The following is a 14253-nucleotide window of genomic DNA, read 5'->3' as shown; positions in this document are numbered from 1 at the left end:
GGTTATAATTGATACACAGAATTGAATGCTATATGGTCCTATAGAGGTGTTAAAAGTCTTGGTCTGTGTTTTGCCTGTGTTCTGTCAGAAGCTAAAGGAAAAACAAGACTAAATTTTCTTTATTTGGAATCTTGGCACCTTCATTGTTTTAGTCATGATAATCTTGAATCCTTATAAAGAATACTAGTTTTTCACATCGTGACTGCAATGAGTCTTAATTGTGGTGTATTTTTACTGTTTTCTGATTTTATTTTTGTGAGGTTAGTAAGCCAAATTGCTATTATTTATTTTTTAAGGTGTGAAAATGCAAAGGGAGAATTTTTAGCTAGATATAGGTCACGTGCTTAGTAAAAACCAGGGCTTGTTTGTTTGTTTATATAAATGCTCTTATCATAGGAATCTTGGAAAATATGTATCAGAAGATTTTGATCTTGATAAAAATGGTGTTTTGCTAGCTATTTGTTAGACAGCCCCCTTCCACAGGTTTGTGAGCTCCTTAAGGACAAAAGACTTTGTCTTATTCATTTTTCCTCTCTGGTAGCCTCAGTGTATAGAAGGTGTTCAGAAAGTGAATAGTAAATGAGTGGCTAGTAAGAAAAGTTTGTTATATTATAAATAAGAAAAGTTTATGTTAATAAAAGTTATAATTAATATTTCCACTTCTTTAAACTTAAGTCAATTTAGTTGCCCAAAATGGAAAAAAGTAGATCATCATTTTTATAGTGCCAGCAGGTTGGATAAGGTAGATTATATACCATAATGGTTGAACACTGGGACCATAAAGTCCAGCCCTTGAATATGGTATGTCTGGGGAATCGTCGTAACTGTGGTACACCTGGAACGTAGTGGTTGTAAAGGAGAGTAGCAGGAGATAAGTATGGCAAGGTCCTGGCATGTAAAAGTTACTTATTAATTTAAGGAATGAAAGTTAGTTCTGGGTTTTGTAGGATATTATATGACATGTTATCTTTTTAAAAATAACATTTTTAGTGGGGGAGAAGAAGGGACATGATTTGATTCTAGTAACATTTGAAAAATAAATAATACAGATTCATTTCTTACATTTTAATTTCAAGATTATGGGAAATAAATTAACAGACCATTTAAATTTAATGACTTTATTTTGTTTTATTTCTCAGGATGTGATCTTCGTGGTGGGAAGCTAAGTTTTTAAACTACCCCAATGGATGCAGACAGTGATGTTGCATTGGACATTCTAATCACAAATGTAGTCTGTGTTTTTAGAACAAGATGCCATTTGAACTTAAGGAAGATAGCTTTGGAGGGAGCAAATGTAATTTATAAGCGTGATGTTGGAGTAAGTATCTTAACTTTTGTATGTGTACTATATAGCCTGTTCTCTTCTTTCAACTATCTGATTCCACACTTTGGAGCTTGAACATCTGAGATTCCCCAAAGGCTATTGACTAGTCCCTGATAAGTGTAGAATAAAATGGTATATGTAAAAATCTGTATTTATTGAGTTAATGGATAATTAAACAACACAATAAGAAACTGAGAAAAGGAAGAACTCAAAATGTGACAAAAGTTTTAAGGAGAAATGCCAATTCGTTTATATGTTACATTATTCAATAAATACCTCTTTCTTACATATAATGGGCATATAATAAACATTTCCAAAAATGAAAAGTTGCAATGAAAATTTAAGTTTACATATTATTTTAGAGCTTAGTCCTTGATCTGTTTATATCACTCGGTAGGTTATTTTATTCCAACCCATAGCTTTAAATGCCTTTCACATCTAAGGTATCTCAAATTATATCTCCAGCTTCAACATTTGTCCTTCCCTCAAGATTTCCATGTTAAATTTGAGTATGTAATAAGCATTTCAACTGTAAGATACAATATAATATAAAGTAGTGTTGGGTGCCATGAAGCAGAACAAAGCAGTGTTAGGAATTGGAGAGCAATAGGGGTGGATGTTTCAGTGGAATGGTCAAGGAAGGCCTCTTTATGGAGGTAACATCTGATGAGAGACCTGAATGGAATGAGAATACTGAGGAAGGAATATTCCCAATGAAAGTAGCAGCTTATTGCGAAGCTCCTGAGGCATGAACAAGTTTGGCAATGTGTGAAGGATCCAAGCAAATTCCAGTTAAGTGACTGGAGTGGAGTGGAATGAGAGTTGAAATGTTTATGTATTTGTGGTACATTGATTTCATGTATATAGTATAGTAAGAGATTTATATAGATCTTATGTTTTTAGTTAATTAAATGTTATTTTGGGGTTATATGTTCTGTGTGTTCATTGTTGTACTTAATTTCAGAATGAGTGACTTGGAGAACAGTTATTTCAGTCTTAGATAAACGTGGAGTATTTGGACATTAACATAGCTACATAGAACAGAACCATATGTAAAAATTAATACTCATTAGGTAATCAGATTTTTTTTTTTTCAGAAAGTATTAATGAAGCTTAGAAAACCTAGAATTACTGCTACAATTTGGTCCTCAGGAAAAATTATTTGCACTGGAGCAACAAGGTAAATATTACTTGAGTTTTTAATTTTTATATTTTACCTATTCACTCATGGAAAGGACAGTTTTCCTAGACTTACATGAAAAATCATTTGTAAAGTTTATTATGTTCCTTAGTATAAAATTTATTTCCTGTGTAACTGATAATCTTTTTCTTTCCTTAAAACTATAGTGAAGAAGAAGCTAAATTTGGTGCCAGACGTTTAGCCCGCAGTCTGCAGAAACTAGGTTTTCAGGTAAATTCCAAAAATTATCCAAACTGCAAATATTCAAGGATTTTTATTTTTGTGAAATTAAAACATTTTAATGTAATAGACTAAAGAAATCACCACAGAAACTCTTCTTAATCGTTGAACTTTTTCTAGTTTTTTTTTTTTTTTATATGCTGGCTTTCAGTATGAAAAGGAGTAGCAAAACTTGCCTGTAGGTATTTGTAAAAGATCCTTGCTTTGTCCCAAATTCCTTTCCCATAGAGAGACTTGTTTCCTTACAGATTAATTTCCTTTTCAACTATTAGTTTTTCACTTCTCACCAATAAAAAAAAAAGTTTTTGATCATGTCACAAATGCCAAGTCAGGATGTATGAGTAGAGAGCTGCAGAGTCCTGTTGACTTGGACACACCGGTTGGCAGGCTCTCCCACTTGTAAAGTGACTGTCAGGCATGTCAGCTTTATCACATATAATTCTATAGAAGTATACCTTCGAATAAATTGATTACATATTACAGAATTGCTGGGCCACTAGAAAAAACGATGAGTAAATGAAAGATAAAGATGAGATGTGGTCCCTGAAGAGGAGGGTTGAGACTATTTGGGATTTAGGTGAGTTTGTGGAAACGGTGGGAGGTTGAGTTTCTCTCTGATGACTCAGTCTCTGAAGTCGAAGGTGATACGAACCACTGAACTGCTCTTGGAGCATGAGATTTGGTGCTTGAGGAGAGTGGCAGTACAGGGAGCCTTGACCTGTACCTGGATTTGGTAGTGCTACTTTGCAGTTCCCACAGCTGCATTATGCAAGTACTGAGTTGGAGGATAGTTAGCTCATCTGCAATTGTGATTTTAGGAGGACTGTTTGAAAAGATAATGAAATGAAATGATTCAAAATGGTGGGAGTGGGTGAAGTAATTAAGAGAACATTATTTTGGACCTTGGTGCTTCTTTTCTCAGCATAACTAATTAGAAGTGAGAGAAATCGCAATTAGTTAAAAACACAATTTTATCACTCTGTTCCCCAAGAGAAAATAAACATCTAACTAAATTCACAGAAATGTCATTTTATTAATATATGTGAGAAAAACATCTGACCTTTGGAGCCTAATGTACACTCTGTTGACTTTTTAAGGTGACATCTTTTCCATTTTGATTCTTTAGAAGGAGAGCGCTGCTTTAATTTTTTTTTCTGCACTATTCTCGCTCCTTTCCCAGTAGTTTTCAATATCTCATTTAAAGTATCAAAAAGGTAAACTAAAGATTCAAAAGACCCTGAATGTACCGTTTTAATCATGCAAACATCTCAGGTTTTAATTTTTTAATGAAGTTTTTGAACTTTTTTCTTCAATTCAATTATAGCTTTTAATACTAAGCAACTTCTAAAGATACACAACTGTTATGGGCCCATAATAATTAAAATAAAAAATAATTTTAAAAAACAGTACTAAATCCACTCTTAAGATGTTTCTGTTTTATCTTGTTTCCACTAAATTATTAAGGATTGCTATGATGAGCAGATTTTTTTGTTTCAAAATAAATTCATTGGGCTTTACTTCTTTCCTAAAGGTAATATTTACAGATTTTAAGGTTGTTAACGTTTTGGCAGTGTGTAACATGCCGTTTGAAATCCGTTTGCCAGAATTCACAAAGAACAATAGACCTCATGCCAGGTAGGTATTTGAAGAATCAAGATAACTTATAGCAAATTTAAAATTATTAGTCAGGCTATAACTATTTATATTAATTGTGGCTTTTTTTGTGTAGTTATGAACCTGAACTTCATCCTGCTGTGTGCTATCGGATAAAGTCTCTAAGAGCTACATTACAGATTTTTTCAACGGGAAGTATCACAGTAACAGGTATTCTATGATCAAAACAAAACTTGGCAGTTACAGATTGAACAATATAAGAAATGGCCATAGCAAGATAGAAATAAGGTCTAATCTGTCTGTTTTAGTCACTTCTTCTGCCCTTTAAAGGGGAACCAGTCTCCTGACTTTTACCACTGTAGATTACTTTTACTTGTTTTTGTACTATTTTTATGTCTTACATATACTATTTTGTGTCTGTCTTTTACTCATCATTATCTTAGTGAGATTCATTCATATTGTTCCATGTAGTTATATGTAGATCATTCATTCTCATTGCTGTATAGTGTCTAGTATGTGAGTGTACTGTCCAAAGGCATTTGAGTAGTTTCCAGTTTGAAGCTATTAAGAAAATTCTACATATCCATCATATGATTTTTTTAATTTATGATATCTGACATTTAAAATACCCATAAGAAACTTAGTTTATGAGCTTCACAGAGGTTTTACATTAAAAAATATTCAAATATAATTGGTACCTAATTGTTATGTTCTATGTGTATTTTGTTATATCTTTTGAATCTTTAAGTATTTGGAAGGGGTGGTTTCAAAGACTGGGCATATATGTCAAAGGGTATCATTAGCCTTCAGTTTGATTTTTAAAGGTACTGTGATTATAAATTGTGCAGAGGCATTGTTTGGGAGTCAAACGCAACCTTGGGCAAAACTGAGTTAGGGGAAGTTTCTTTAGTGTCCTTGTGTTTTGCTTTTTATTTGTTCAGTCCTTAGAGGAGGAAAATAATTTTTGAGAACCTTTAGACTCTCAACAAATAAGCTTTAGTTTTGACTCATCCCATGGATTTTTCCATCTTCCTTGGAAACTTTCAAAGCCTATTGCCAGGAGCCCACCTAACTCTTAAAAATGGGGTAGTGGAAAGCAAGTCTATTTGTTCCCTTCTTTCAACTGTCTAATTCCATACCTTGGAGCTTGAACATCTGAGAGGCCCCAGAGTCTATTGACTAGTCCCTGATAAGTGTAGAATAAAATGGTACATATGCAAAAATCTGTATTTATTGAATTAATAGATAATTAAACAACACAATAAAAAACTGAAAATAATTGACCTGGTCAAGTAGAATACATTATTTATATCTGGAATATCCTAGAAAATGTTAACAATTCAATGAGCACATACTGAGTAGTTCCCATGAGTAAGCACTCTCCTTTGTGGAGAGGGGTAAGGTGAGTCAGGAAGGAGCCGACTGGGCTCCTTCAAAGCATTCACAGTGGGTGGATATGTACGTTTTCAGGATCTTTCAAAAGATGTGTGTATTAATGAAACCATTTATATTCAAAATAAAGTTTTTGCAAATATTTTTCATTGCCCTTTCTTATGTTTCTTCTTAGCTATTTAAATGAAAGATTACACTTTTAAAAAGTTGTTCTGGAGGGCCGGGCGCTGTGGCTCACGCCTGTAATCCTAGCTCTTGGGAGGCCGAGGCGGGCGGATTGCTCAAGGTCAGGAGTTCAAAACCAGCCTGAGCAAGAGCGAGACCCCGTCTCTACTATAAATAGAAAGAAATTAATTGGCCAACTGATATATATATAAAAAATTAGCCGGGCATGGTGGCGCATGCCTGTAGTCCCAGCTACCCGGGAGGCTGAGGCAGAAGGATCACTCGAGCCCAGGAGTTTGAGGTTGCTGTGAGCTAGGCTGACGCCACGGCACTCACTCTAGCCTGGGCAACAAAGCGAGACTCTGTCTCAAAAAAAAAAAAAAAAAAGTTGTTCTGGAGTTAAGTGGATTAATTCAAATGTAAAGCCACCTTACTTACTGTCTTTTACCTTTTTCTCCCCCTATTGACTTGGGTAAGCTCTGAGGGTGAAATGACCAGATTAGAAATAAACATGTGGATACTAAGAGGTAATAGATCTGTGGGGATTTTTAGACCATGTAGTTTAAAACAGCCCTCTGGTTTCCCAGTGTTTGGGCAGCAGCTTTGTTTCACTCTTCTGGGTTCCTCTAGACCCCTGCAAGCCTTGGTTGTAGCCTAACCGAAAGCCGGACAACAGTGACCAAAACGACAGTGATCGACTAGTCCCATTTCTTACTCCTTCCTTTCATACATATTATATTACAGTGCTTTTTATTCTCCTCATAAGAGTTTGTGTGCAGTTTCTTACACTCTCTTTTCAGACTGGTGCCCTAAAACAAAATGAATAACATTATTTTTGGTCTTCCAGATTTCCCTTGTCTAGAAAAATTTTATATTCTTTTGGTTCTTATTATGACTATGTGTACAATTACGTAAGCGTAGAATTTTTTAAACAATTAACTTGATATTCTAAACTACCTGAATATTTGTAATTCTGGGTAATCAGTTTTTCCTAGCACTCCCCTTCTCAACTCTTCTCACGCCTTCCTCCATTGTGTTTGTTACAGGGCCCAACGTAAAGGCTGTTGCTACTGCTGTGGAACAGATATACCCATTTGTGTTTGAAAGCAGGAAAGAAATTTTATAATTCATCACTTAATTGGTTAGAATCTCTAACTGAGCACCTTTTAAAACCTGCTGCACATTGGACTCAAAACAAAAGGAAAACTGGACCAACGGTAATTGAGGAAATAGACTCTTTTATTCATTCACGGCTACAGTGTAAGCTCCAGTCCCTTTGGATTTTATTCCAAACCTTGCTGTAATATAAAAAGGAAGTTTACAAGACATGACATTGCTGCTTTTACAAAAGGACATTCTATTTATTTTCGCAGTAATTCTCATGTCCCCATAAGCAGAGCTGTCACAGTGTGCACTACCTTAGATTGTTTTATTGTTGTCATTGTTATTTTTTTCCAGTTTGAGCTAATGTGTTTTATTTGTGAATAGTCTTTTACATTTTTGTATGCTGAATATGGGCACCAAAGAACCTGTAAAAGTTATCTTTTTCAATTGAATGTGCACAAATAAAAGTTTGGAAAAGATCTCTCTTCATATCAATTCTATAACTTTTATTCCCCATTTTCTATTTTAACAAAAATTGTATTTGTAATTCTTTTTTTTAATCTATGCAAGCTTAGACTTTGGCTAAAGTGGGTTGGTTTCTTTTTGAAGTGTATTTTGTGTGTATATATATATATACATACATATATGCGCCACATGTGTATAGTATCTTTTAATGCTCTGTTACCAAATATCAAATAGGAATTTTTTTCATGCAGATTAGAAATAAAAAGTGTATATAAATTCTAGGGAAACAGAGTAGAACTTTATAAAGAGTAATGTTTTATGTTGCTAATTTAATATGATAGAAATTGTTAAATCACTTTTAAAAGTGAAGAAATTGTAGTTTTAAAAAGAGAATCCTCTTACCCGCTAGATGGACGTGAGAAAGAAGCAGTGATGGCTTGTGCCTCATTTGGACCTTTGTTATTCTGGAAAGACTCAACAACTATAGTTGTAGAGAAGTGGTTGAGGTTCTTGACTCATTCATCTTAGATTGGTGCTCAAGGCTATACTAAGAGTCTTGTCAGAAGTTGATAACATTGTGCTGTTTTAACAAGAAGTGCCCACAAGTTGCCTCTGTGCCACAGTAGAATTATAATACAGTTCCACTTGAACTTGAAAGCCATTTTGTGAGATATGTCTTTCCCCTTGCTATGTCTTATTTAATGGAGCTAAAGAGTATTCAGTATATGGAATTGCTACTCTTACAGTTATAATAAATCTATATTTATGAAACAGTATCTGTGGCTCACCCTGGAGCCTGGGAATGGTAACACAGGATCAAGCTCCAGTCGTGCTCTACCACTTAGGCTTAGGAGTTTAGTGTAACCAACAGTGATTTTACCTAGAAGTAAAGCTGAGTGGAGAGTCAAATTAGCTTCTCAGGAGAAACTTAAGAGAAACAATATTCCAACACCATTTTCCATGGAAACATAAATTTCCAAAAGGTTTTGAAACCTTTGTGAAAAATTGCAACATCTTAACCTCTATATATAGTACATTTTTCCTTATAAAACCTTGAAAACCTAGCTTAAGCACTGCACTGAACTGTATATATTGTTTTATGTTTATCTTCTTCTCAATGCCTTCCCTTACCCTGCCTCTCACTCCCTCCAAAGTAGGTGGCAGAGGCTAACGTTTGTATTTTCTTTCTTATGAAAGATTTAATTGTGATTTTTAGATTTTCATTTTTCTTTTTTTAATTTGTGTTTATTTGATTCATTTTAAGATCTAGTAGGATAGCTAAACTCATAAATACAGAGAATAAAAATTAGATGAAAGAATTATAGGCAGACTTTTGTAAAAATTGGAGATTTTTCACTTAGTTTTGATTAATAGTAATAAGTGACCTCTTGTTTTACAGTGTTCACAAAGAAAGACTATGGGGGGAAACATGGTTATATAGCCAAGGTGCAGATACAGATGATATAACATTTTCAGTATTTGAATGACTTGAAAACTGAGCAGATCAATAGCTCATTGAAGTGTTTTGTCCAAAAAGGTTAGGGGAAAGACAGTCTGACCAGGTCTGTTTTCGGGGCTGCCAAGTGAGCCCCACCTGGCAAAGTGTCCATGGGTAATCCACTAAACTTAACAAAGCTGGGAAGAAATGAGCATGTCTGATGTCTTCTGCTGGCTTTCCACAAGTACTGTAAATTTTTTTTATAAATAAAAACTGTGAATATATACATACAAATAATAAGTATCCCCCCTTTTTATTTTTGAAAACCAAAAAGCTTGAATTGGTATGGGGCGATGGGAATTGGGTAAAAATTAGTTTGAAGACAAAATTGTTTAGTTACAGACTCAGGATAATAAAAGAAAAATACAAGAATGTGATTTAAAATACTGAAGTTGAGGTCACTGGTAATAAACCAGCTAGGTTGATAAACAATTTCCTGCCCTTTTACAGTGAATGGCTAACCCAAGAAATAGCTGTTTGAACTTCAGAGGAAACACGGAACAGTTTTGTTAAATATCGTACAATCTGTGATGTTTGGCAAAGAAAAACAGTTCATTGATAACCTTCATTTTTGATACCTTGTCTTGATTTTTTTTAAAAAAATCTTGGCCTGTAATTCACCAAAGATTCGTGATAAATTTCTTTTTTTTCCCATGCCGTAACAGGGTTTCAAGAAGGCACATCTCATGCAAGAGCCTGAAAACCCAATTATTACACTTACGAACTACAAAAGGATCATGATAAATTTTTTAAATTGATTCTCTGCAGAACACATTTTACATTTTCCCTTCTCTTTCCAAAACAAAACAACAATGCATGTTCTAACTTGCATATAAAATATACCATGATAGAATTAAGATCCAAATCTCCTTTGCCTTTAGCTTCCCCCTGCCAATTTTAACTTAGATAGTACATTTCAGAATAAGGACTTTTAGTCATTCTCCTGAAGATTTATACAGTCTTTTCACTTTGTTATAAGGGAATGTCATGGATCTTGTACCCTTATTTCAAACTGGGACATTTTGTTAGGGAACAGTAGGAAAATTCTAAGCTAAATAAAATGGAGTTTTTGCCCTTAGGATCCTCTTTTCTTCAAGTTAATCATTTTTTAAAATTCTTTTTCAAGTTATGCTTTATGTTTTTTGTGTGTCTTTCATAGCTTGTAATATTAGTAATTTAATGGGTTACTACTTAAGTGCTTTAAGATTCTTTATTGTGGATTTTCTATCATCATATCCAAATTCTATGGGTAAAATGTCTTACCAAGTCTTAAAAATCAACTGGAGAAATATGGAAGAGAACAATCCATCTTCATGTGGGTGAAAATCCGTGTTGCTTGTACAGGTGTCCATCAATATGTTTCATCACAGAGAAGAACATAGGAAATTGTCTTTATGTGTGAATGTCATTTATTATGTCTGCAGTCATCTGAAAGTCAGCATCGATTATAGCCTGTGTGCCATAACCTGAGGTAGTGATATTCCTGAGGAGTGTGAAAAATTGCAGGAAATTATGAATTACTATAAGTTGTCATGAAAACCTTACAAGGAGAGGACTTTGATAGGCTTGACTTAACAACTTAAACCTGATTGCTTAGAGATTTGGATAAATAACCTAATGGCCTGACTGACTTCTTTTCTAATGTTTTACTAACAACTATTTCTAAATAAATATGGTCCCAGGATTTTTAAATTGTCTTTGATATTCATTTAAAAACTGGAAAAATGCTTATTTTTCTCAACTATTGCAAAGTCGGTTTTTAAAAATATTTTATAATATTAATATGAAACTCATAAAAGGATATTTTGCATTAAATTCTAGATCATAATTCATAAAATAAGCTGTATAATCTTTGTTTGTTGATCTATAACTAGGAATGATCACTGAAATCCTAGACAGTATCTGCTTCTAATCTAGGTAGAAAATCTGTGCAATTAAATTGTCCACACTGTGTGTCCTGGTTCTTTTTTACACAAGACCCAGTCCAAGTAGTGTCTTAGTAGGCACAAACTATAAGCCTGTGTCCAGACAACTTATGTCTGAATAATAAAGCAGCAACTGGCCCCCATACATACTAGCTCAAGGCAAAGGTTGATCTCACCACTAGGACTTAAGTCTTTTCAAAGGCTGCTCTGTGAAAAGAAAAAAGGTAGAAAGTATTGAACCAGCCAGTATCTTTTTTTTTTTAACCCAATAACTTGCTCAGAATCCAAAAGAGATCACTTAAGACCTTGCATAGCTCATCTACCTTTTGAGATTCCTTTTGGGGAAGAAAAGGTTAAAGAGTTTTTGTTTATATAATTTCAGGGTGTCCTTTAAAAACTAACTCCATGACACCAATGAGAAAACACAGGAGTAGCAACTATGCATTGGTCCAAAGACACCCTACTAAGTGTTGTGACACTGTATCCATGCCCATAAGGTGCTGAGGCTGTTAGGTCTCTGGAGAGAGCTGCCTGGGTTGTTCCCCAGCACACAGCTTGTTGCACTCCAGGAGCTGCTCTTGGGCTTTTCCTTTTTGAAGCTGTGTGGGCACTAATTCTTCTTGGTGATGACTCATAAAACAAATGTTGTTCTTCACATAGTTCCTGAAAGAGAAAAAAGCACTAATGAGAATGTCATTCTTAGTTTACAGTTCTTGAAAAAAAAATGTGCAGGCTATTATTTTTTAAATCTCCCTGGGGTTTTAATGTTTTAGCTATAGAACAACGACTTTTATCGCGAAGCCTGATGTCTGATGAAACTCAGTATGCCGCAGAACTTTGGGCAATCTCATGCAAAGGGTGAGGTGGGGTGTCCTCTCAGAACACAGTCACAGCAGTCCTCTGTGGGCAAGGATTCCAAGGACAGTATTACATACAGAGAGCTAGTGGAGATTTTATCCCAGATCCTATTTTATTTGTTTCCATTTTTCAACTCTACCAGGATGCCTCTATTTACATCTACATGTTCTGCCTTTTGCACTAGCCCCTCGCTCCTGCATCAACAAATTCTCTTCTTCGGGATTATTCCCATCAGCATCAAAGTATGCTATGGTATTTTACCTTGATTTTACAAAGAGAAGGCCACCTTCTTAGATACGGTTTTTCTGTAATTTAAAACCAATGAATTGCATGTGTATATGGTGTAGGTTGAACAGATAAAGACTCAGCTTTCAGGGCGTTTAGTTACATTTTAGTGGAGGAGACAACCACATAAGCACAGAATTTGAAGTGGTGAAAGTGCTAATGAGAAAGTAAACAGGAAAGTGGGGGAAATGATTTAATTGGGTGTAGGGGGACTGTATCATACAGGTGGCTAAAGAGGTTCTATTTGATCAGAAACAGGAATGAAGTTAGGGAAGGAGCCATTTGAAGAATTTCAGAGAAGTGGGGTAGGGAAATGGATTGGTCCCTGGAGGGAATTTGAGGTTTGGGGAGATATTTCTTTTTAGAGTGGAAAATACTGCAATTCTGTGTGTGTGTGTGTGTGTTATAATTACACCCATAGGAGGGGGAGATTGATGGTACACAAATGGGAACCTTGGCCTTCACAACAAGGCGGAGTATGTGGGCATAGATGTACATAGGTTAGTAGATCTTGTGGCGGGAGGATAAGATGGTCTCTTAATTTCTGTTTCTCAGTGAACTATAAAAAGCAAAATTATTGACAGTGAGGAAGTGGGGGCAGGGAGCGCTGGAGGCTCGTAGCAAGTATAGATGGGAAGTAATCATCCTGGAAAGTAAGAACATCAACTCACCAGGGACCTTGTCAATTACAGGGCATTCCTACAGACCTACTTGAGATTTATGTTCATAAATTTTAAACGACTGCTCAGCATAGTTGCATGTTTTCTTCAACTGCATTTAGCTCTACAGATACAGGGATAAAATAAGCTAAGAGTTGGTTTGGTCAGAGTTTTGGTTTGCTGAATGTTGAGTGGGCAGGGTGTGAAGGGAAAAGGGGCCAGGAAAGGAGTGGACTTGGTGGTGGTCCATGGAATCTAGCCAGGTTAAGAAAGGAAGTGAGAATGTGGGTGACCCATACTCAGTGGCTTTCAGGGCCTGATGGGGCTGAAGATTTGTTGACGTGCAGGTACTCGGAAAGTGGGTCGGAGAGAACAGTGGTCAGAGGGTGAATGGGATGCTTTCGAACAAAGCAGTGATTGGTGGCAGCAGTCTAGGGTGTGACCATCCCATCTGTCTGCTCCCCTTCACAGCACAGCTTCTTTGAGGACTGTAGCTGATGTCTTCACTTCCATTCTCTCAGACTTCATCAGTCTGTCCTCTCCACTAAAACCAAGTCGGCCACGACTACGGTCACCTCCCACCTTCCTGCAGCACTTCTCCTGGCTTCTCCTCAGCCTCACTGTTGGCTCCTTTTCAGTCCTTTTTGACACTTTCTCTCCTCTGCTTGATCTCTAAATGTTGGCATATCCAGGCCCTGGACCTCAGCCCCATCTCTCTGCTGTCTGGCCATATGACCCCATCTGGCTCCATGAGTTAACCACTTACAAGCTGCTGGCCACCTGCGTGCATTTCACTGTAACCCTGAGAGAGTCTCCACAATTTCAGACTTCCATATACAACTGCCTACTAATAATGTGTTAATTTCGATGTCTAAAGGGCACCTCAAAATGAATATCTCCAGAACAGAGCTCTGTTACCTCTCAAGCCCTGAAACCTAGTCCTCTTTCAAGTGTCTACCTCTTACCATCCATCCAGTTTGTCAAGCTAAAACTCTTGGTGTCATCCTGACTACTTCATTGCCTTGCTTTTGTATCCAGTTCATTTGTGTATTCATCCATTCAACAGTGCCAAGAACTGTTGGGAAACAACAAAATTCCCTGCTTTCAAGGAATTCAAATGTTGTAGGAAGAGACAGACAGTAAACAAAGTAAAATAATGGTGTTTCAGGCTTTGGTTAAAATGAAGGATCGGAAAGTGGGTGCAGAGTTGGGTACATTGGTTGTGATTTTTTATTTTTTATTAATAACAAAATGGCCTGAGGTTGTGATTTTAAATAGTGTGACATAGGTTTGGGTGCAGTGGTTCATGCCTGTAATCCCAGCACTTTGGGAGGCTGAGGCTTGAGCCCAGGAGTTCCAGACCAGCCTGGGCAACACAAGTGAGACCCTGTCTCTAACAAAAAAAAATTTTTTTTTTGGAGATAGTCTCACTCTGTTGCCCAGGCTAGAGTGCCATGGTGTCAGCCTAGCTCACAGCAACCTCAAACTCCTGGGCTTAAGCAATCTTTCTGGCTTAGCCTCCCAAATAGCTGGGACTACAGCCA

The 14253-nt window shown here is 36.1% G+C and overlaps 2 protein-coding genes and 1 pseudogene across 4 annotated transcripts in view; 1 reads left to right on the top strand and 2 right to left on the bottom strand.

Moving 5' to 3' along the window:
• TBPL1 (TATA-box binding protein like 1) overlaps window positions 1-7498 on the top strand; it is a 33310-nt gene extending 25812 nt beyond the window's left edge. For all 3 annotated transcript variants that reach the window (XM_012781654.3, XM_012781661.3, XM_012781645.3), the window contains exons 2-7: window positions 1140-1318; window positions 2422-2504; window positions 2672-2735; window positions 4276-4379; window positions 4474-4568; window positions 6962-7498. In XM_012781654.3, the coding sequence (XP_012637108.1) occupies window positions 1184-1318; window positions 2422-2504; window positions 2672-2735; window positions 4276-4379; window positions 4474-4568; window positions 6962-7041 (561 nt within the window). In that variant the 5' untranslated portion in view covers window positions 1140-1183 and the 3' untranslated portion in view covers window positions 7042-7498. The remainder of the gene's footprint in view (window positions 1-1139; window positions 1319-2421; window positions 2505-2671; window positions 2736-4275; window positions 4380-4473; window positions 4569-6961) is intronic.
• Window positions 7499-9620: 2122 nt separating this feature from the next.
• LOC142871324 (uncharacterized) lies at window positions 9621-9718 on the bottom strand (annotated as a pseudogene).
• SLC2A12 (solute carrier family 2 member 12) overlaps window positions 9621-14253 on the bottom strand; it is a 58644-nt gene continuing 54011 nt past the window's right edge. Inside the window, exon 5 of the mRNA XM_012781621.2 lies at window positions 9621-11570. Coding sequence (XP_012637075.1) covers window positions 11417-11570 — 154 coding nt within the window. The 3' untranslated portion in view covers window positions 9621-11416. The remainder of the gene's footprint in view (window positions 11571-14253) is intronic.

This window comes from Microcebus murinus, chromosome 5 (genome assembly GCF_040939455.1).
Source record: "Microcebus murinus isolate Inina chromosome 5, M.murinus_Inina_mat1.0, whole genome shotgun sequence".
Lineage (NCBI taxonomy): Eukaryota > Metazoa > Chordata > Mammalia > Primates > Cheirogaleidae > Microcebus > Microcebus murinus.
The sequence above is the reverse complement of the archived record's forward strand: the minus strand, read 5'-3'. Positions and strand labels throughout refer to the sequence as shown.